Source organism: Musca autumnalis, unplaced genomic scaffold (genome assembly GCF_047663935.1).
Source record: "Musca autumnalis isolate F117 unplaced genomic scaffold, ASM4766393v1 scaffold_4, whole genome shotgun sequence".
NCBI lineage: Eukaryota > Metazoa > Arthropoda > Insecta > Diptera > Muscidae > Musca > Musca autumnalis.
Genome location: NW_027411977.1, coordinates 215,973,512 through 215,994,377, shown reverse-complemented (window position 1 = coordinate 215,994,377; position 20,866 = coordinate 215,973,512). Strand labels below are relative to the sequence as shown.

Sequence of the window (20,866 nt, the reverse complement as noted above, 5' to 3'; positions counted from 1 at the left end):
GGTCTCACAGTTCTTCTATATAGTAAGAGATGGCGTCTCAGGTCTTCTTGATAATAAGAGAAGGCCTCTCAGGTCTTCTGTATAGTAACAGAAGGCCTCTGAGGTCCTCTGTACAGTGACAGAAAGTGTCTCAGGACTTCTTTATGTTAACAGAAGGCCTCTCAGTTCTTCTGTATAGTAACAAAGGGCCTCCGAGTTCATCTGTATAGTAACAGAAGGCCTCTCAAGTCTTCTGTAAAGTAACAGAATGCCTCTCAGGTCTTCTGTATTATAACAGAAGGCCTCTCAGGTCTTCTGTATAGAAACAGGAGGCCTCTTCGGTCTTTTTTATTATAACGGAATGCCTATCAGGTCTTCTGTACAATAAGAGAAGACCTCTCAGGTTATCTGTATAGTAACAGAGGCTTCTGAGGTCGTTTATATTGTAACAGTAGGCCTCACCTTCATAACAATAGAGAGAATTTATGGTGTGATATAAGGTAATATAAGGTCCGTGAAGTTTTCAGTATAGCACCAGAAGGCTGCTGAAGTCTTCGGTATTGTAACAGAGGTCGATGGAAAGCTTATTATAACATTTAGACCTCTGAAGTCTTCTGTAAAATAATAGACGACCTTTAAAATACTGTCTATAGTAGCACGAGGTGTCTGGAGTTTTTAGTAAGGTCCTCTGAACAATTATGAATTAATTCTGAGGACTTTCGAGTAGTAACAAAGTCTAGAAAGTCTCAAATTTATTCTGTGAGGTAACACAAAGCCCTAAATGCCGTTTGTATAGTTACAGAAAGTTTTTGCCATTTTTTAGGTGGTTATAGGCTCTTGAGGACTTCCGTGATTTTACCGAAGACCTTTGAGATTTTCTGCGTAGTAATAAAAATCTAAAGAAGTTCTCTCTATGATGACAGAACTGAGGTCTTTCTTCAATACGTTAACAGGCGTCATTTGAATTCATCTGTTAGTAACAGAAGGCCTTTTGCAGTTCTGTATTTTACCTCTGTGGTCTTCTCTAGAGTAACTGGGTTGTAACAGAGGGTCTCTGATCGCTTTTATGTCCCAAAATTCTCTCTACTACTATTACTTCTGGCCCTTGAAGATTATTTAATTTTTAATTTTGATATTCGTATTCCGCTGGGGCTACCTGTATTTCTTTCTCATTTGCATAGAAAACTAATTATAAATCTGTCATCAATATTCAAAACAAAAACTACATGCATGACTTTACACTAATGAGCCACCTCTTTCATTTGCATTCTCTTTCTCTTCTCGTCCACAGATGCGGTGAACGCAATGATGAATCGCGTATTGTTGGCGGCACCACAACCGGAGTCAGTGAATACCCCTGGATGGCACGTCTTAGCTATTTCAATCGTTTCTATTGCGGTGGCACTCTAATCAATGATCGTTATGTACTCACCGCTGCCCATTGCGTCAAGGGTTTTATGTGGTTCATGATCAAGGTCACATTTGGAGAACATGATCGCTGCAACGACAAAGAGCGACCAGAGACACGCTTTGTTTTGCGTGCCTTTACACAGAAATTTAGTTTTTCAAATTTCGACAATGACATTGCCCTACTGCGTCTAAATGATCGGGTGCCCATAACCAGTTTTATACGGCCAATTTGCTTGCCACGACCCGAGGAAAGGAATGAATTGTTTGTCGGCACAAAAGGTATTGCCACCGGCTGGGGTACATTGAAGGAGGATGGAAAGCCGTCGTGTTTGCTGCAGGAGGTGGAAGTGCCTGTTTTAGACAATGAAACTTGTGTGGCCCAAACAAATTATACCCAGAAAATGATTACGAAAAATATGATGTGTGCTGGTTACCCCGGAACCGGTGAACGTGATAGTTGTCAAGGTGATTCTGGTGGTCCCCTTGTACGTTTGCGTCCCCATGATAAACGTTATGAACAAATCGGCATTGTTTCATGGGGTAATGGTTGTGCCCGTCCCGATTATCCCGGGGTCTATACACGAGTTACAAAGTACTTGGACTGGATAACGGAAAATTCAAGCGATGGTTGTTTTTGTGATGAGCATTTCTAAAATGGGGATATATTTTGAAGAGGACATTTGATGGGACATATATTTATCTTAAATTAAGGAAAAAAAATATGGTTTAAGAAACTTTTCAAATCGCAATTTCGATGGAGAGAAAACTTGCACTATTTTGCCGTTTATTTTTGTATGCGAAGAGTATAAAAAGATTTGTAGTCGATGTAATGAACATTTTTTGTAATATTTTTCTATGTATTAAGTTATATGAAATAAAAATTTAAATAATAAATAATTTAAAGACAGTATTCATATGATAGCCCAGGTAAGTATACGACGTTTTAAAATAGCTTCCAAAAAAAATTAAATTTAGAGGAATGCTGAAGAAGAGGACAACTTCTTTACCGACGACTTTAGAAGACCTCAGCACTTTACAAAAGACCTAAGAGGGATTTTTCACCACAGAAACCTGCTGTCAGCAGATTTCTCAGTTTTTCTTTACTACACAGAAAACCTCCAAAGCTCTATGTGTCCCCCAGAGAATACCTTGAAGGCCTTCTGCTATTACTTACAGAAGTCCATGCATGCATTCTTTTTGTATACAGAAGTCCTTAGCTGACTTATGTTACTATACAGAAGAACTGAGAAGAGGTGTCCGGTTATTATAGAAAAGACCTGAGAGACCTTCTGTTACTGTACAGAAGACCTGAAAAACCTTATGTTACAGCGACGAAGACCTCAAAGGGCTTCTTCTGCTATAATGAAGGTTCTAGAAAACCTTGATTGCCATAAAGAAGACCATACCTAAATTCTGTTATAATGGAGGAGACCACGAAGTCCCTCTGTTACTGCGTTGAAGACCTCAGAGGCTATCAATTACTAACAGAAGACAGCACAGGACTTCTCTTACTATACAGACAAATTTAGAGGTATACAGACGACCTGCGAGTTGTCCGGTTACTAACAGAAAACCTCAAAAACCTGATGTTACCACACAGAAGACCTCAGAGGCCAACTATTACTATAGAGGGATTTCAGTAGCCTTTTATTACTGTACAAAAGAGCTCAGAGGCCTTTTGTTACTACACATAAGATCTCAGTGGCCTTCTATTACTTTAGCAGAGCTCCAAAATTTTCCTGTTACAATACAGAAGCTCTTAGAGGTCTTCTATTAATATACCAAAGAGTTCAAAGGCATTCTCTTATCATACAGAACTCAGATGCGTTCTGTTACTATAAAGAAGACCTCAAAGGCATTTTGTTACAATATAGATGGCCTTCCAGCCTTTGTTACTCTCCGAACACTTCAGAGGCTTTCTGTTACTACACAAAAAAACCTCTGAGGCCCTCGCTTACTATTCAAAAGACTCTGCTAATGTTCAGAACACTTCGGATACCTTCTGTTACTATACCGAAGTCCACAGACATCTTCCGTAACTAATCTGGAGATCTCATAGTTCATCTGTTATTATGGGGAAAGCTTCCGGGACATTTCGTTACTACGCAGAAGACTTTAGAAGCCTCTGCTACTACTTGCAAAACTTCAGAAGCTTTCTGTTACTATACAAAAGGCTTCAGGGATCTACAGCAGACCTCAAAGGCCTCTTTTACTGTCCAGAATATTTCAGAAGCCTCTGTTACTGTCTAGAAAATTTCAGAGACCTTTTGCTACAATTTAGAAGTCCTCAGACTCCTCCTCCTCTGTTACCATACAGAAGCCCTCAAAGTCATATGTTACTATACAGAAGAACTCAGAGGTTTCCTGTTACCAATCTAAAGATCTGAAAGGCCCTCTGTTACTATACAGAGAACTTCAGATGCCTCTGTTGCTTTTCTGAACACTTCAGAGACCTCCTGTTACTATATTGAGAAACTCAGGTGCCTGTGCTACTGTCCAGACCAATTCAGAGGCCTTCTATTACTATATAGAATACCTCAGAGGCCCATGTTATTATACAGAAGATATAAGAAGATCCTGTTACAATACAGAAAACCTCACAGATTTCCTGTTACTCATCTGTAGAACTCAAAGGCCTTCTGCTATTAGGAGGAAGAGTTTCCGCGACCTTCTATTATTATAAAGAAGACCTCAGTGGCCTCTGATACTTTAGAAATAGAAAACTTTAGAGGCCTCTGTTTCTGTCCACACCACTTCAGAGGCCCTCCGTTGCTATATAGAATAACTCAGAGGCCCTTGTTATTATACAGAAGACGTCCTTTTACTAATCTGGAAATCTCCAAGGCCTTCTGTTATTATGCGGAAGAGCTTCCGCGACCTTCTGTTACTATACAGAAGACCTTGGAGGCCTCTGCTAATATACAGAAAACTTCAGAGGCCTCTGTTACCATACAAAAGACCTAAAAGGGCTCTCTTATAATGTGGAAGAGCTTCCGCGACCTTTTGTTATTATACAGAAGGCCTCAGAGGCCTCTGTTACTGTCCAGAACATTTCTGGGGCCTCTGTTACTGTCCAGAACAGAGCTTCCGCGACCTTCTGTTACTATACAGAAGATCTCAGAGGCCTATGTTAATACTCCGAACACTTAAGACCTACTGTTACTATATAGAAGGCGTCAGAAGCCTATGTTAATATAGAGAAGACCTTGGAAGCCTCTGGTACTATACAGAAAACTTCGGAGGTCTCTGTTACTATACAGAAGACCTCAAAGGGCTCTGTTATAATGCGGAAGAGCTTCCGCGACATTCTGTTATTATACAAAAGGCCTCTGAGGCCTCTGATACTGCCCCACTATTTCAGGGGCTTCTGTTACTGTCCAGAACAATCTCCTGTTACTATATAGAAGATCTCAGATGCCTTTGTTGCTGTCTACAACACTTCAGACGCCTTCCGTTACTATACAAAAGACCTCAGAAGCCATCTGCTGCTATAAAGAAGACCTCAAAAGTCTGTGTTACTATATAGAAGACGTCAAAGATCTCCTGACAGTAATCTAGAGATCTCAAAGGCCTTCTGTTATTATGAGAAAAGCTTTCGCGACCTTCTCTTACTATACAGAAGACTTCAGAAGCCTCTGTTACTATAAATAAGAACTCAGAGGTCTCCTGTTAATAATCTGGAGATATCAAAGGTCTTCTGTTTTTATGCGGAATTGGCCTATGTTACTTTTCCGAACACCTCAGAAACTTCTGTCGCTTTGCAGAAGACCTCAAAGGCATTCTGTTTCTAAACAGAAGACATCTGAGGTCTCCTGTTACTAATCTTGAGGTCTCAAAGACCTTCTGTTATTATGCGAAAAAGCTTCCGCGACCTTCTATTTCTATACAGAAGACCTCAGAGTCCTACTTTACTGTTCCGAACATTTCAGATACCTCCTGTTACTATATAGAAAATCTCAGAGGGCTCTGTTACTATCGAGAACACTTCAGATGTCTTATGTTTCTGTATAGAAGATCTCAGATACCTTCTGAGGTCCACATGACCTCAAAAATCTGCTGATACTATAGATACGCCCTCAGGTGCCTTCTATTACTATACAGAAGACTTCAGATACGTTTTGCTACTATCTACAAGACCTCAAAAACTTATGTTACTATATAGAATATGTCAGAGGCTTTCCGTTACTATATACAAGACCTCAGAGGCCCCTGACACTATTCCGAACATTTCAGAGCCCTTATGTTACTATATTGAAAATCTAGGAGGCCTTTTTTATTGTCCACAGCACTTCAGAGGTCTTATGTTAATATGTAGACGATCTAAGATAACTTCTGAGCTCCTCAAGACCTCAAAAGTCCGCTGATACTATACAGACGACCTCAGGGGCCTTCTGTTACGATACAGAAAACCTCATATGACTTTTTTACTATGCAGAAGACTTCCGAAACGTTGTGCTATTGTCCACAAGATCTCAAAAACTTCTGTTACTTAACAGAAGACCTCAGAGACATATGTTACTATACTAAATAAATCAGAGACTTCTGTTACTACCCAGAAGACCTCTGCCTTATTATACTATACATAAGACTTCAGATTGAGTTTACTACTGTCCACAAAGCCTCCTCAGGGGCCTTCAGCTACTATACAAAAGCCAGAGAGGCCTTCGGTGGCGTACATAATACCACAGAAGCATAATCTTGCTTTACAGAAGACCTCAGAGGCCGTTTGCTAATGTCGACAAGACTGGAAAGGGCTGGTGAAGACCTCAGAGACCTTATGTTATATACAGACGCCGTCAGCGGACTTATGTTACCATAAATAAGACCTCCGAGGCCTCAGGCCTTATGTTACCTTCTGTTACTATGCAGAAAACCTCAGAAGGCTTCTATTACAATACAGAAGACCTTAGTAATCTACGGCAGATCTAATGGACCTTTTACTATACCAAAGACCTGAGAAGTCTTTCCTTCTATGCCTTTCTATTACTATGCCGAAGATCACAATGGTCTTCAGTTATTTAAAGTTATTTTTTACTATACGCCTTCTGTATAGTAAAAAATAACTTTAAATAACTGAAGACCATTGTGATCTGTGGCCTTCTGTTGCTCTGCAGAAGACCTCAGCGGCCTTCTGTTACTAAATAAAAAGGACAGGGGCCTGATGTTATTATATAGAAAAACTCCGAGGCCGTCTGTTAACATATAGAAGACCTCGGAGGCCTTCTGTTACTATATAGACGACCTCGGAGGCCTTCTATTACAACATAGATAGACTCATAGACCTTATATTACTATTAAGAAGACCTCAGTGGCATTATTTTATTATACAGAAGACTGTACAAGCCCTTGTTTACGACACCGAATATCTTATACCTCAGAGGTCTTCTCTAAAGTCCAGAAGTAAGAGTCACTATGTTACCACAAGGAAGGCCTTAGTGACCTTTTGTTGCTACTCAGACCTGTTGTTACCTGTTGCTACTCTGAAGACCACAGAGATATTTTGTTGTCACCTCATTGGGGGGCCTTTGATTCGATGTACATCCAATAATTTTCCCGCACTTGGCATAACCTTCTTCATATCATTGTTAAATATACAAAACGTATACTTATATTTAATATTTTACACTTCTACTTTCACTTTTTATTTCGAATACAATCGAAATTAATATTTCCACTAGTCGGAGCTCTTTGCAGGCAAGGCTTGAGATTAAATAAAATGCACACTCAAATTTTCGGATCGCATGCATCTATTACGAAATTGTAATCTTCACATTTTAAGCAAAGTAAATAAGCAGAAAAAACTAGTAGCATAAAATAGCTACTAAACTTATTCACCGCCAAAAGATAATTAAACCGGTTGGGAAATCAAAAACGAAATAGGAAAGAAAAAAAAACAAAGAAAAAGAAAAACATTGTCATTGAAAATTGTAGGTTCTGTTTGGTCGGAATAATGCAGGTACCAGCTACCATAACTGATGCTACTGCTACTACTACTACTACCGATAATATTGCAAAAAAACAGCTATCAGTGGATTTTGATTTTAAACAAAACAACTTTTTAGAACAAAACAGACATAAATAATTATGCAGTTTTGCAGAATCAGTTGAAACGAAACAAAACAGAAAAACATGAAATCTGCGGTGACTGGTAACAGAGGTTTGTTGTGGCGGCACTAAAGCCCCCGTTTAATTATGACGAAATCAATCAATGCAATACAAATTGTACGGTGCATCACACGCTCAGGCTGATAATGATTGAATGTTTGATTAACCCATTAAGAGCCATAATTTTAACATGTTAAAACCAAACTCGTGTAAAAAAAATACTTCTTAAAGAATCGATGTTCTGCGGCTTGAAATCCGTGTTCATCCCACCTTTATCCACATTTGTTGTCATAAACAATGGGTTAAAACTGTTTGCCGGTCGTTGTTTTGTGTCTACCGGTAGTTACTTTGTTAGTCACATGTGATGTTGCGAGCGTGTTGAAACAATGATGCAGATTTTCCACTATTGTTTCATTTGGTTTTCCATGTGTTGTTGCTATAGCTTTGTTTTGTTGTTATGTAACCCAACAATCACTCAAAATGCAACCAAAAATATTTCTCAGGCAAACTACATTTAACAAAAGGCCTCTGAGGTCTTCTGTATAATAACAGAAGGCCTCTGAGATTTTCTGTATAGTAACAGAAGGCATTTGACTACTTCTGTATAGTAACAGAAGGCCTCTGAGATCTTCTGTATAGCAGCAGAAGGCCTTTGAGGTCTTCTGTATAGTAACAGAAGGCCTCTGAAGTCTTCTGTATAGTAACAGAAGGCCTCTGAGGTCTTCTGTATAGTAACAGAAGGACTCTAAGGTCTTCTGTGTAGTAACAGAATGCCTCTCAGGTCTTCTGTATAATAACAGAATGCGTCTGATGTCTTCATTATAGTAACACAAGGCTTCTGAGGTCTTCCGTAAAGTAACAGAGGGCCTCTGAGATCTTTTGTATAATAACAGAAGGCCTATGAGGTCTTCTGTATAATAACAGAATGCCCTTGACGACTTCTGTATAGTAACAAAAGACCTCTGAAGTCTTCTGAATAGTAACACAAGACCTCTGAGGTCTTCTGTATAGTAACAGAATGCCCTTGACGACTTCTGTATAGTAATAGAAGGCCTCTGAAGTCTTCTGTATAGTAACAAAAGGCCTCTGAGGTCTTCGGTATAGTAACAGAAGGCCTCTCAATTGTTCTGTATAATAACAGAATGCCTCTGAGGTCTTCTTTATAGTAATATAAGGCCTCTGAAGTCTTCTGTATAGTAACAGAAGGCCTCTCTGGTATTCTTTATAGTAACAGAAGGCCTCTGAGGTCTTCTGTATAGTAACAGAGGGCCTTTGAGGTCTTCTGTATAGTAACAGAGGGCCTTTGAGGTCTTCTGTATAGTAACAGAAGGCCTCTCAATTGTTCTGTATAATAACAGAATGCCTCTGAGGTCTTCTTTATAGTAATATAAGGCCTCTGAAGTCTTCTGTATAGTAACAGAAGGCCTCTCTGGTATTCTTTATAGTAACAGAAGGCCTCTGAGGTCTTCTGTATAGTAACAAAGGGCCTTTGAGGTCTTCTGTATAGTAACAGAAGGCCTCCGAGGTATTCTGTATAGCAACAAAAGGCGTCCGAGGTATTTTGTATTGTAACGGAAGGCCTTTGAGATCTTCTGTATAGTAACAGAAAGCCTCTGAGGTCTTCTGTATAATAACAGAAGGCCTCTGAGGTCTTCTGCATTGTAACAGAAGGCCTTCGTATAATAGCAGAAGGCCTCCGAGTTCTTCTGTATAGTAACAATAGGCCTGTGAGGTCTTCTGTATAGTAACCGAAGGCCTCTGAGGTCTTCTGTATAGTAATGGAAGGCCTTTGAGATCTTCTGTATAAAAACAGAAGGCCTCCGAATTCTTCTTTATAGTAACAGAAGGCCTCTGAAGTCTACTGTATCGTAACGGAAGGCCTTTGAGGTCCCCTGTATAGTAACAGAAGGCCTTTGAGAGGACCTCAGTAACAGAAGGCCTCCGAGGTCTTCTGTATCTGATATCTTCTGTACAGTAACAGAAGGCCCCTGAGGTCTTCCGAAAATTGACATAAAGCCACTGAGGTCTTCTGTACAGTAACAGAAGGCCTCTGAGGTCTTCTGTATAGTAACAGAGGGCCTTTGAGGTCTTCTGTATAGTAACAGAAGGTTTTTGAGGTCTTCTGTATAGTAACAGAAGGCCTCCGAGGTATTCTGTATAGCAACAAAAGGCGTCCGAGGTCTTTTGTATAGTAACGGAAGGCCTCTGAGGTCTTCTGTATAGTAACAGAAGGCCTCTGAGGTTTTCCGCATAGTAACCGAAGGTCTCTTGGGTCTTCTGTATAGTAACGGAAGGCCTCTGAGGACTTCTGTGTAGTAACAGAAGGCCTCTAAGGACTTCTGTATAGTAACAGAAGACCTCTGAGGACTTCTGTATACTAACAGAAGGCCTCTGAGGTCTTCTGCATAGTAACAGAAGACATCTGAGGTCTTCCGTATAGTAACAGAAGGCCTCTGAGGTCTTCTGCATAGTAATAGAAGGCCTCTGAGGTCTTCTGTATTGTAACAAAAGGCCTCCGAGTTCTTCTGTATAGTAACAGATGGCCTCTGAGGTCTTCTGTATAGAAACATAAGGCCTCTGTGGTCTTCAGTATAGTAACAGAAGGCCTCTGAGGTCTTCTGTATAGTAACAAAAGGCCTCGGAGGTCTTCTGTATGGTAACCGAAGGCCTCCGAGTTCTTCTTTATAGTAACAGAATGCCTATTAGGTCTTCTGTATAGTAACAGAAGGCCAATGAGTTCTTTTGTATCGTCTTCTGTGTAGTAGGAGAAGGTCCCTGAGGTCTTCCGTATAGTAACAGAAGGCTTCTGAGGTCCTTTGTATTCCAACAAAAGGCCTCCGAGTTTTTTTGTATAGTAACAGAAGGCCTTTGAGGTCTTCTGTATAGTAACAGAAGGTCTCTGAGGTCTTCTGTATAGTAACAGAGTTCCTCTGAGGTCTACTGTATAGTAATGGTGTTCTGTATAGTAACGGCAGGCCTCTGAGGTCTTCTGTATAGTAACGGAAGGCCTCTGAGTTCTTTAGTACAGTAGCGGAAGGCCATTGAGGTCTTCTGTATGGTAACCGAAGGCCTCTGAGGTCTTTTGTATAGTAACATAAGGCCTCTGAAGTCTTCTGTATAGTAACACAAGACCTCTGAGGTCTTCTGTATAGTAACAGAAGGCATTTGACTACTTCTGTATAGCAGCAGAAGGCCTCTGAGGTCTTGTGTATAGTAACAGAAGCACTTGACTACTTCTGTATAGCAGCAGAAGGCCTCTGAGATCTTCTGTATAGCAGCAGAAGGCCTCTGAGATCTTCCGTATAGTAACAGAAGGCCTCTGAGGACTTCTGTATAGTAACAGAAGGCGTCTGAGAACGTCTGCATAGTAACAGAAGACCTCTGAGGTCTTCCGAATAGTAACAGAAGACCTCTTAGATCTTCCGAATAGTAACGGAAGGCCACTGAGGTCTTCTGTATAGTAACGGAATTCCTCTGAGGTCTACTGTATAGTAATGGTGTTCTGTATAGTAACGGAAGGCCTCTGAGTTCTTTAGTACAGTAGCGGAAGGCCACTGAGGTCTTCTGTATAGTAACAGAAGGTCTCTGATGTCGTCTGTATAGTAACCGAAAGCCTCTGAGATCTTCTGTATAGTAACAGAATGCCTCTGAGGTCTTCTGTACAGTAACAGAATTCCTCTGAGGTCTACTGTATAGTAATGGTGTTCTGTATAGTAACGGCAGGCCTCTGAGGACTTCTGTATAGTAACGGAAGGCCTCTGAGTACTTTAGTATAGTACCGGAAGGCCTTTGAGGTCTTCTGTATAGTAACAGAAGGCCTCTGAGGTCTTCTGTATAGTATCAGAAGACGTCTGAGATCTTCTGTATAGTAACAGAAGGAATCAGAGGACTTCTGTATACTAAAAGAAGGCCCCTGATGTATTTTGCATAGTAACAGAAGGCGTCTGATGTCTTCTGTATGGTAACCGAAAGCCTCTGAGGTCTTCTGTATAGTAAAAGAAGGCCCTGAGGTCTTCTGTATAGTAACAGAGGACCCTTGAGGTCTTTTGTATAGTAACAGAAGGCTTTTGTATAGTAACGAAAGGCCTCTGAGTTTTTTTGTATAGTAACGGAAGGCCTTTGAGGTCTTCTGTATAGTAACAGAAGACCTACTGAGGTCCCCAGTGTAATAACAGAAGGCCTCCGAGTTCTTCTTAATAGTAACAGAAGGCCTCTGAGGTCTACTGTATAGTTACAGAAGACCTATGAGGTCTTTTGTATAGTAACGGAAGGCCTCTGAGGTTTTCTGTATAGTAACAGAATTTTTCTGAGGTCTTCTGGCCTCTGAGGTCTTCTGTGTAGTAACAGAAGGCCTCTGAGCTCTTCTGTATAGTAACAGAAGGACTCTTAGGTCCTCTATACAATAACAGAAGGCGTCTTATGTCTTCTGTACAGTAACTGAAGGCCTCTGAGGTCTTCTGTATAGTAACAGAAGACCTTTGAGGTGTTCTGTATGGTAACCGAGGGCCTCTGAGGTCTTCTGTATAGTAACAGAAAGCCTCTGAGGTCTTCTGTATAGTAACATAATGCATTTGAGGTCTTCTGTATAGTAACGGAAGGCCTCTGAGGTTTTCTGTATAGTAACGGAATTTCTCTGAGGTCTTCTATACAGTAACAGAAAACCTCTTAGGTCTTCTGTATAGTAACAGAAGGCTTCTGAGGTCTTCTGTATAGTAACAGAAGGCCTCTGAGGTCGTCTGTATAGTAACAGAAGCCTTTTGAGGTCTTCTGCATATTAACAAAAGGCCTTTGAAGTCTTCTGTATAGTAACAGAAGGCCTAAAAAGTCTTCTGTAATGTAACACAAGGCTTCTAAAGGTTTTTTTATGACCTCTTGAATATGTTGTATAACACATAAGTTGGAAACCAATCCACTATGTTCCACCATTGTTAATTTCTGGAGTTTTAAGGTATGTGAGAGTTTTAAATATTATTTCAGGATAATAAAGAACTTGAATATGTATCTGTGTTTCTAAACAAATTCTCACCTTTTATACCGTTAAACACGCCCTTGTCTTAATTCCAATACTGGCTGGCCATAATTTTCTCACTCACTGTGAATTTTTGTAAACAATTTGTAATTTTCAAACACAAAACAAACAAAAAACAACAACAAAACAACGCACTCAGATAATAGAATTGAAACTTTTGCAACCGCTGCTAACCGATATGGACATTCATTACGAAAAAAACGGTAACACTTTTTGCAGCACCATTAACTTTTAAAGAATAAACCAAAGGTGGTAGAGATAATTGAATTTATTTATTTTATTTTTTTTTAACTTATTGCACAACAACACAAACAACAAACAAACGGGCTTATCTGTAGGCATTTACTTGTTTAACCGATTCATGTTTTGTTTTTTCATTAATTTTTTATTATTTGTTGTGGATTTGTTTAATTTATTTACTTTTTGCATTTAATTTCTCAGAAATGCACAAAAATAAAAAATTATTTATTTTTTTCATTTATAAACAAATTTAAAATTTTCAATATTTTTCTTCTTCTAAAATTTTCATAACAATCTTCATTGAACACCTGAAAGTGAAATTTTTCAATATTTTTTTCGATTCATCTCATCTGCGGTGTGATTTGTTGCTTCACTTTGTTGTTAATTAATGTGCGCTCAGCGGCGGGCATTAGGGGGCATTTCGTTTGTTTAGTTGTAAAAAACCGTTGTATGGACCCGCAAAATATTACGTATTTTTCAGATATTTGTTTAACGATTTGAATTTTATTTTTAATATTTTTTTTATTGTGGCGTCTGTCTCCTCACATGGAACACGTTTCGATTCTCACTAAAATGACATTACGCGGCGGCAGCAACTACAGCACGATGATCATCTCACTGCGTTTGCTGTGTGTGTGTTTTCGTCTCCTACTCGGTCGGGTGCTGGCTGCTGTTAGACCGGCTGAATGCTGCTTTAGTGATCTTTGGGCCATTGGAGAGCCATGGAAGGGTGATTGTACATATGTGGCTTTAGTTGTTGTTGTCGGTTTCTGTGGGGGGGCGCTACACATTGGATGAAGGAAGTGTGTGTTGGCAATCATAAATGGAATGGTGTGGGGTTTCTTATAAGTAATAAAGGTTTACTTACAGAACAATAAAATACATACTTGAAATTTGGAATTCTATGAGAAAATACCTCAAAAGTAAAGGCCTGCGTACATAAGCTGCTTTGCCTGATTACCTTGCTTTGCTGCTTCAATAAAAAAATAAAAGAACAAAGAAGGCCGACCCAATTTCCAACTGATGGCAACCCAGTTCGAAATTTCGTCTTTATTCTATTATTTTTATTACGTCAGAAATGAAGCAGGTAAGCAAGGCAATCAGGCAAAGCAGCTTATGTACGCAGGCCTTTAGTATACAGAAGACCTCAGAGGCTTTCTGTTACTATACAGAAGACCTTAGATGCCGTACGTTAGTACACAGAAGACCTCAGAGGCCTTCTGTTGCTACACAGAAGACCTCAGAGGCCTTCTGTTGCTACACAGAAGACCTCAGAGGCCTTCTGTTGCTAGACAGAAGACCTCAGAGGCTTTCTGTTGCTAGACAGAAGACCTCAGAGGCCTTCTGTTGCTAGACAGAAGACCTAAGAGGCCTTCTGTTGCTAGACAGAAGACCTAAGAGGCCTTCTATTGCTAGACAGAAGACCCCAGAGGCCTTCTGTTGCTAGACAGAAAACACCAGAGGCCTTCTGTTGCTATACAGAAGACCTCAGAGGTCTTCCGTTGCAAGACAGAAGACCTCATAGGCCTTCCGTTGCTAGACAGAAGACCCCAGACGCCTTCTGTTGCTAGATAGAATACCTCAGAGGCCTTCCGTTGCTATACAGAAGACCTCAGAGGCATTCTGTTGCTACACAGAAAACCTCAGAGGCCGTATGTGAGTATACAGAAGACCTCAGAGACTTTCTGTTGCTAGACAGAAGACCTCAGAGGCCTTCCGTTGCTAGATAGACGACCTCAGAGGCCTTCTGTTGCTAGACAGAAGACCTAAGAGGCCTTCTGTTGCTAGACAGAAGACCTAAGAGGCCTTCTATTGCTAGACAGAAGACCCCAGAGGCCTTCTGTTGCTAGACAGAAAACACCAGAGGCCTTCTGTTGCTAGACAGAAGACCTCAGAGGCCTTCTGTTGCTAGACAGAAGACCTCAGAGGCCTTATGTTGCTAAACAGAAGACCTCAGAGGCCTTATGTTGCTAAACAGAAGACCTCAGAGGCCTTCTGTTGCTAGACAGAAGACCTCAGAGGCCTTCTGTTGCTAGACAGAAGACCTAAGAGGCCTTCTGTTGCTAGACAGAAGACCTAAGAGGCCTTCTATTGCTAGACAGAAGACCCCAGAGGCCTTCTGTTGCTAGACAGAAAACACCAGAGGCCTTCTGTTGCTAGACAGAAGACCTCAGAGCCTTTCTGTTGCTAGACAGAAGACCTCAGAGGCCTTCTGTTGCTAAACAGAAGACCTAAGAGGCCTTCTGTTGCTAGACAGAAGACCTAAGAGGCCTTCTATTGCTAGACAGAAGACCCCAGAGGCCTTCTGTTGCTAGACAGAAAACACCAGAGGCCTTCTGTTGCTAGACAGAAGACCTCAGAGGCCTTCCGTTGCTAGACAGAAGACCCCAGACGCCTTCTGTTGCTAGATAGAAGACCTCAGAGGCCTTCCGTTGCTATACAGAAGACCTCAGAGGCATTCTGTTGCTACACAGAAAACCTCAGAGGCCGTATGTGAGTATACAGAAGACCTCAGAGACTTTCTGTTGCTAGACAGAAGACCTCAGAGGCCTTCCGTTGCTAGATAGACGACCTCAGAGGCCTTCTGTTGCTAGACAGACAGGCCTTTTGTTACATACTAAAACTTTATAGGCCCACTGTTGCTATACGGAAGACCTCAGAGGCCTTCTGTTACTATATAGAAGACTTCAGAGGCGTTCTACTACTATACACAAGAACTCAGAGGCTTTCGTTGGTAGACAGAAGACCTCAGAGGCTTTCTGTTGCTAGACAGAAGACCTCAGAGGCTCTTTGTTGCTAGATAGAAGACCTCAGAGGCCTTCTGTTACTATATAGAAGACTTCAGAGGCGTTCTATTACTATACACAAGAACTCAGAGGCTTTCCGTTGGTAGACAGAAGACCTCAGAGACCTTCTGTTGCTAGACAGAGAACCTCAGAGGCCTTCTGTTACTTTACAGAAGAGCTTATAGGCCCACTGTTGCTATACGGTAGACCTCAGAGGCCATTTGTTACATACTAAAACCTTATAGGCCCACTGTTGCTATACGGAAGACCTCAGAGGCCTTATGTTAGTATACAGAAGATCTCAGAGTCCTTCAGTTAGTATACAGAAGACCTCAGAGGCTCTCTGTTGCTAGATAGAAGACCGCAGAGGCCTTCTGTTACCATATTGAAGACTTCAGAGGCGTTCTATTACTATACACAAGAACTCAGAGGCGTTCTGTTGCTAGACGGAAGACCTCAGAGGCCTTATGTTAGTGTACAGAAGATCTCAGAGTCCTTCAGTTAGTATACAGAAGACCTCAGAGGCTCTCTGTTGCTAGATAGAAGACCTCAGAGGCCTTCTGTTACCATATAGAAGACTTCAGAGGCGTTCTATTACTATACACAAGAACTCAGAGGCGTTCTATTACTATACACAAGAACTCAGAGGCGTTCTGTTGCTAGACAGAAGACCTCAGAGGCATTCTGTTGCTAGACAGAAGGTATACAGAAGATCTCAGAGTCCTTCAGTTAGTATACAGAAGACCTCAGAGGTATTCTGTTGCTACACAGAAGACCTCATAGGCCTTATGTTAGTATACGAAAGACTTCAGAGGCCTTCTGTTGCTTTACAAAAGTCTTCAGAGGCCTTCCGTTGCTACGCAGAAGACTTCAGAGGCCTTATGTTACTATACAGAATACCTCAGAAGCCTTCTGTTTCTATACAGAAGACCTCAAAGGGCTTCTTTTGCTATACAGAAGACCTCAGAGGCCTTCTGTTGCTATACGGAAGACATCTGAGGGCTTCCGTTGCATCCAAAATGGCTCTGCTATCCCAGAGGTCTTATGTTAGACAGAAGACCTCAGAGGCCTTTTGTTACATACTAAAAATATTATAGGCCCTCTGTTGCTATACAGAAGACCTCAGAGGCCTCCTGTTGCTATACAGAGGACCTGATAGGCCTTCTGTTTCTATACAGAAGACTTCAGAGACCATCTGTTGCTATACAGAAGACCTCAGAGGCCTTCCGTTACTACATACAAAAGACGTCAGAGGCCTTTTGTTACATACTAAAAACCTTATAGGCCCTCTGTTACTATACGGAAGACCTCTGAGGTCTTCTGTTGCTATCCAAAAGACCTGAGAGTCCTTATGTTACTATAGAGAAGAACTCAGAAGCATTCTGTTACTATGCAGAGGACCTCAGAGGCCTTTTGTTACATACTAAAACCTTATAGGCCCACTGTTGCTATATTAAAGACTTCAAAGGCCTTCTTTTGCTATACAAAAGTCTTCAGAGGCCTTCCGTTGCTACGCAGAAGACTTCAGAGGCCTTATGTTAGTATACAGAAGACCTTAGAGGCCTTCTGTTACTTTACAGAAGACCACAGAACTTTATCAGAGTCCTTCAGTTCCTATACAAAAGACCTCAGACATCAGAGGCATTATGTTGCTATACAGAAGACCTCAGAGGCCTTCTGTTGCTATACAAAAGACCTCAGAGGCCTTCTGTTGAAATACAGAAGACCTCAGAGGCCTTCTGTTGCTATACAAAAGACCTCAGAGGCCTTCTGTTGAAATACAGAAGACCTCAGATGCCTTATGTTGCTATACAGAAGACCTCAGGGCCTTCAGTTGCTATACAGAAAAAATCAAGGTCTTTCTGTTACTGGGCAGAAAATCTTAGAAGACATCGGAACCTTCATATCTGTAGATCTGCCACGTATTATTGTTTTGAATACCTTCCAGTCACCTTTAATAAGGAGGTATTCTGATGAACACTTATTCTTCCAGGAAACACACATCTTTAAATTTTCTCCCATGGTCATCAGTAGGGCACTTCTGATATCGCTATTCATCGTTACACTCAGCAATTCATTGATTGTTTTTTATGGGGATTTATTTTTGGTTTTTTTTTTTGTAATTTCTGTTGTGACGTTGTCGGCTGGTGTTGGGTGCTCTTTAGCTCTCTTAGGTTTTGTTTTGGTACGACTCTCAAACCATGAGAACAACAAAAGCACCAACAACAACTATTTTATAATTTTTGGTACAAAATTTCCACACAGATGGTATGGTCCACAACACAACACACGGATGATCTTCAAGACGAGTGAATGGATGGAGCAGCATAACACGATTTTGTTGGTTTTCTTTGATTACATTTGTTGTTATTGTAGCCATTCTAATTGTTTACTGTGTCGGCCTATCTCCCTACTTTACAGCTATCCACACACCAGCTAGTATCTGTCTTTTGTGGAGTGTTGGCGCTCTCATGGAGCGTCAACAATCGCTGAGTGTTTCTGATATTTTGTAGGTACATTTTTCGTATTCGTTGGGGATCACCCGTTGCACATGTTTTGCAATAGCAATTCACTTTGTGTATTGTGACGTGATTGTTGTTGTTGCTGTCTGTGTGTCTTATTTAATCGGAACTAGACAATGAACTCGGGCTTCCTTTTGTGTTCGCATTTGAAGATATACATACATTTGATACGTTGGTAGGTGAAAAATTAAATGGCGGAAAAGATGCAGAAAATTGATATCGTGAGAAGATGAATCATTTGATTGAATGGGTTATTGCATGCAATTAAAATTAATAATTTTTTTCAAAAAAAAATGTCTGACATGTTTCGTTTTCTGGGGATGAATTAATAAGTAAATTAATATATAATAATTCGTCCGCGCTAAAATAATCCTCTTTACAAAATGATGATGAAGATTAATACTCCTTGATAGTCCCATCATCATCATCATCATCATCCCAATAAAATACCTTTGAAGACGTAGTGACGTAGTATATATTACAAATATTAAATTATCCACCGTAATATTTGTGGAGCATCTCACAAAATATTAAAAAAATAAATATCGAGCCGTAACAGTTTGAGAAGCTTTGAAACAGCAACAGCAGAGCCCCCTATATTTGTTCTTATTGGCTAGCACCAAGTGAAGCCAAAAACCAAGTTATTTTTTCTAAAGATTCAATTGGCATTTAGATGTCGCCTAAAGGTGCTATCATTTCGCAGTGAGTAGCTCATACACACGGTTCTTATTTTTGCCGCATAGCATAGTTTATGGCGCCAATGATTATTAACGTGTAGGCCGTTGTTACACTGCACTGCTAGCTAGCCCATTAATGAATATTCGGACGCTGATGACAATGAAAAAAATGTTTGCAAGTTTTGGAAATTTAAAGTTGGACCTATTAAACAGCCATCTAACCATCGAAAAGTTTTTCCACAATGTTAGAAGTCGGGTTGAGGGCACCCCAACAAACTATTCAATGCGATCCGATCCGACGCCTGCGTTGCAACGTGCAACAGCATTGAAGAGGCTAACAGGTTGTTTTGGGCTGAATTGCATTTCCCAAAATAAAAGGGTTGGTATTTTGTAATATATTTTTCATCCTATATTTTTGTTTTTGCTTTAACATTGCAACAGAGCAGACACATTACTTACACTACTCAACTTATAACTAAATTTAATAAAAAAAAAAAAAGTAAGCAAAGCAATCAACCAGCCCAAGGCCAGTCTTCCTCAACACTTTTGCAACCAGCCTCGACAATGCAACCAGCCCAAGGCCAGTCTTCCCCCTATCGTCTGAAAACGCTCATAGAATCACTTTAGTATGGAACTCGATCTATAAACGCCATAATAATGGGAAAGTTTCGTATGAAAGTTTCAGCGTGTAGCTTTAGAGTAAGCATTTTTAATAATTAAAGTGGGGTGCACACGATCAGTTTTGATTGTCAGTTTTGCTCAAATAAGCTTCGTTCCCGTACTTTTTAATGGTAAAACTCGTAAAAGAGAGAACTGCAAAAAATTTGTTGTCACACACAAGTTTCTTGAAATAGTTCGGGAACGGAAAAATGGAAAATACTTCAAAAAAACTGGAACAAATGTCAAAGTCGGCGTATCAGCCAATCAGACGCCGGCAACCATGTTACTATTTTTTTACTCGCCCAAATTTGTCGTGTAAAAAGTTTTTAAAGAGAGCGTCATTCAGCGCCATTTTTGTTTAAAGAGAAGTGAACATTTTACAACTTTTTTGTGTACGGGAACGGTTTTTCGAGTAAAATGTGTAAAAGTCGTAAAAATTGTAAAAACTTTTTAGTTCTGGAACACAGCTATAATCGGTTGCTTGCCAGTGTGTCCGTTCATTTTTGTCAGTCATCAGGCAATCACAAAATATTTTGTGGTTGTTGGACAGTTTGACATTTATCGATATTTCCGAAAAATCGGCAGTCAAAACTGATCGTGTGTACTAGAGCTGGCGAAAAATCGATGGCATTATCGATAAAATCGATTGTTTTTTTTCAAATTAAATATCGATAGATAGTTTTGCCTATCGATATTATCGGAACAAAAACCCCCCACCCCAAAGCGCATCAAAATAAACAGAAATTTCGCTGCTTTTCGGTTTTGTGTGTGTGAGAAAATAAGCCCGTAGTCACCCGTACATATTTTTCGGAATGGTAAACTGTATTTTTTTAATATTTTTATAAGATAAAAGCATTTTTTTATTCTCCTTTGCATTTCTGTGAACTAATTCATCTCCAAATTAATGGTGTTGACGATAATATCGATAGTAATCGATATTTTAAACTATTATATCGAAAATATCTAATGTTGGGAACATGGTACAATAATTCATAGGTAGGCCAGGTATGAGAATCGCCAAAAAAATACAACCCTGTCGCTATGGCTTAAAACGTCAAAATTGCTTTGATGAATGATAACGGATGAGTATACAAAGAAGAAGAAGAACGAAATGTTGAAATGAAAACAAAACAGAGTTGAATTTTTTGATCAATAATAAATATCAACTCTGCATGGCAACACGGTTTTGACAGATTAAGCCATAACAAAAAAAAATTGTAATCAGCTGTTAGCTGTGGCCTACCTAAGAATTATTGTACCATGGTTGGGAATATCGATGGTTTGCCAGCTCTAGTGTGTACCCCGTTTAATTCTCACCCAATTATTTTTGTTTTGGTTATTTTCGTTTATCGTTTAATCGGTATTGTCCTACTCGTTCGTTATGTCATGTTCATACCAGCATTTGAATCACATCGTTCGTTCTCATAATTACGTACACGAATTAACCCGTTCATACAT

The 20,866-nt window shown here is 40.1% G+C and overlaps 2 protein-coding genes across 9 annotated transcripts in view; one reads left to right on the top strand and one right to left on the bottom strand.

The window, feature by feature from the left end:
- The window catches only part of LOC141403692 (venom protease), a 52,850-nt gene extending 50,554 nt beyond the window's left edge, over positions 1–2,296 (top strand). For all 4 annotated transcript variants that reach the window (XM_073986485.1, XM_073986488.1, XM_073986487.1 and 1 more), the window contains one exon: positions 1,271–2,296. In XM_073986485.1, the coding sequence (XP_073842586.1) occupies positions 1,271–2,042 (772 nt within the window). In that variant the 3' untranslated portion in view covers positions 2,043–2,296. The remainder of the gene's footprint in view (positions 1–1,270) is intronic.
- The window catches only part of ome (dipeptidyl peptidase 4 omega), a 561,457-nt gene extending 548,049 nt beyond the window's left edge, over positions 1–13,408 (bottom strand). The window contains exons 1-2 of one of the 5 annotated variants that reach the window (XM_073986478.1): positions 13,072–13,404; positions 12,521–12,751 (exon numbers count right to left, since the gene is read on the bottom strand). The gene's annotated coding sequence lies outside the window, so the exon portion shown is untranslated. Of the gene's footprint in view, positions 1–12,520 lie in introns of all 5 variants that reach the window. The other 4 variants (XM_073986479.1, XM_073986481.1, XM_073986480.1 and 1 more) reach the window with 4 other exon arrangements.
- Between the last annotated feature and the right edge of the window lie 7,458 nt (positions 13,409–20,866).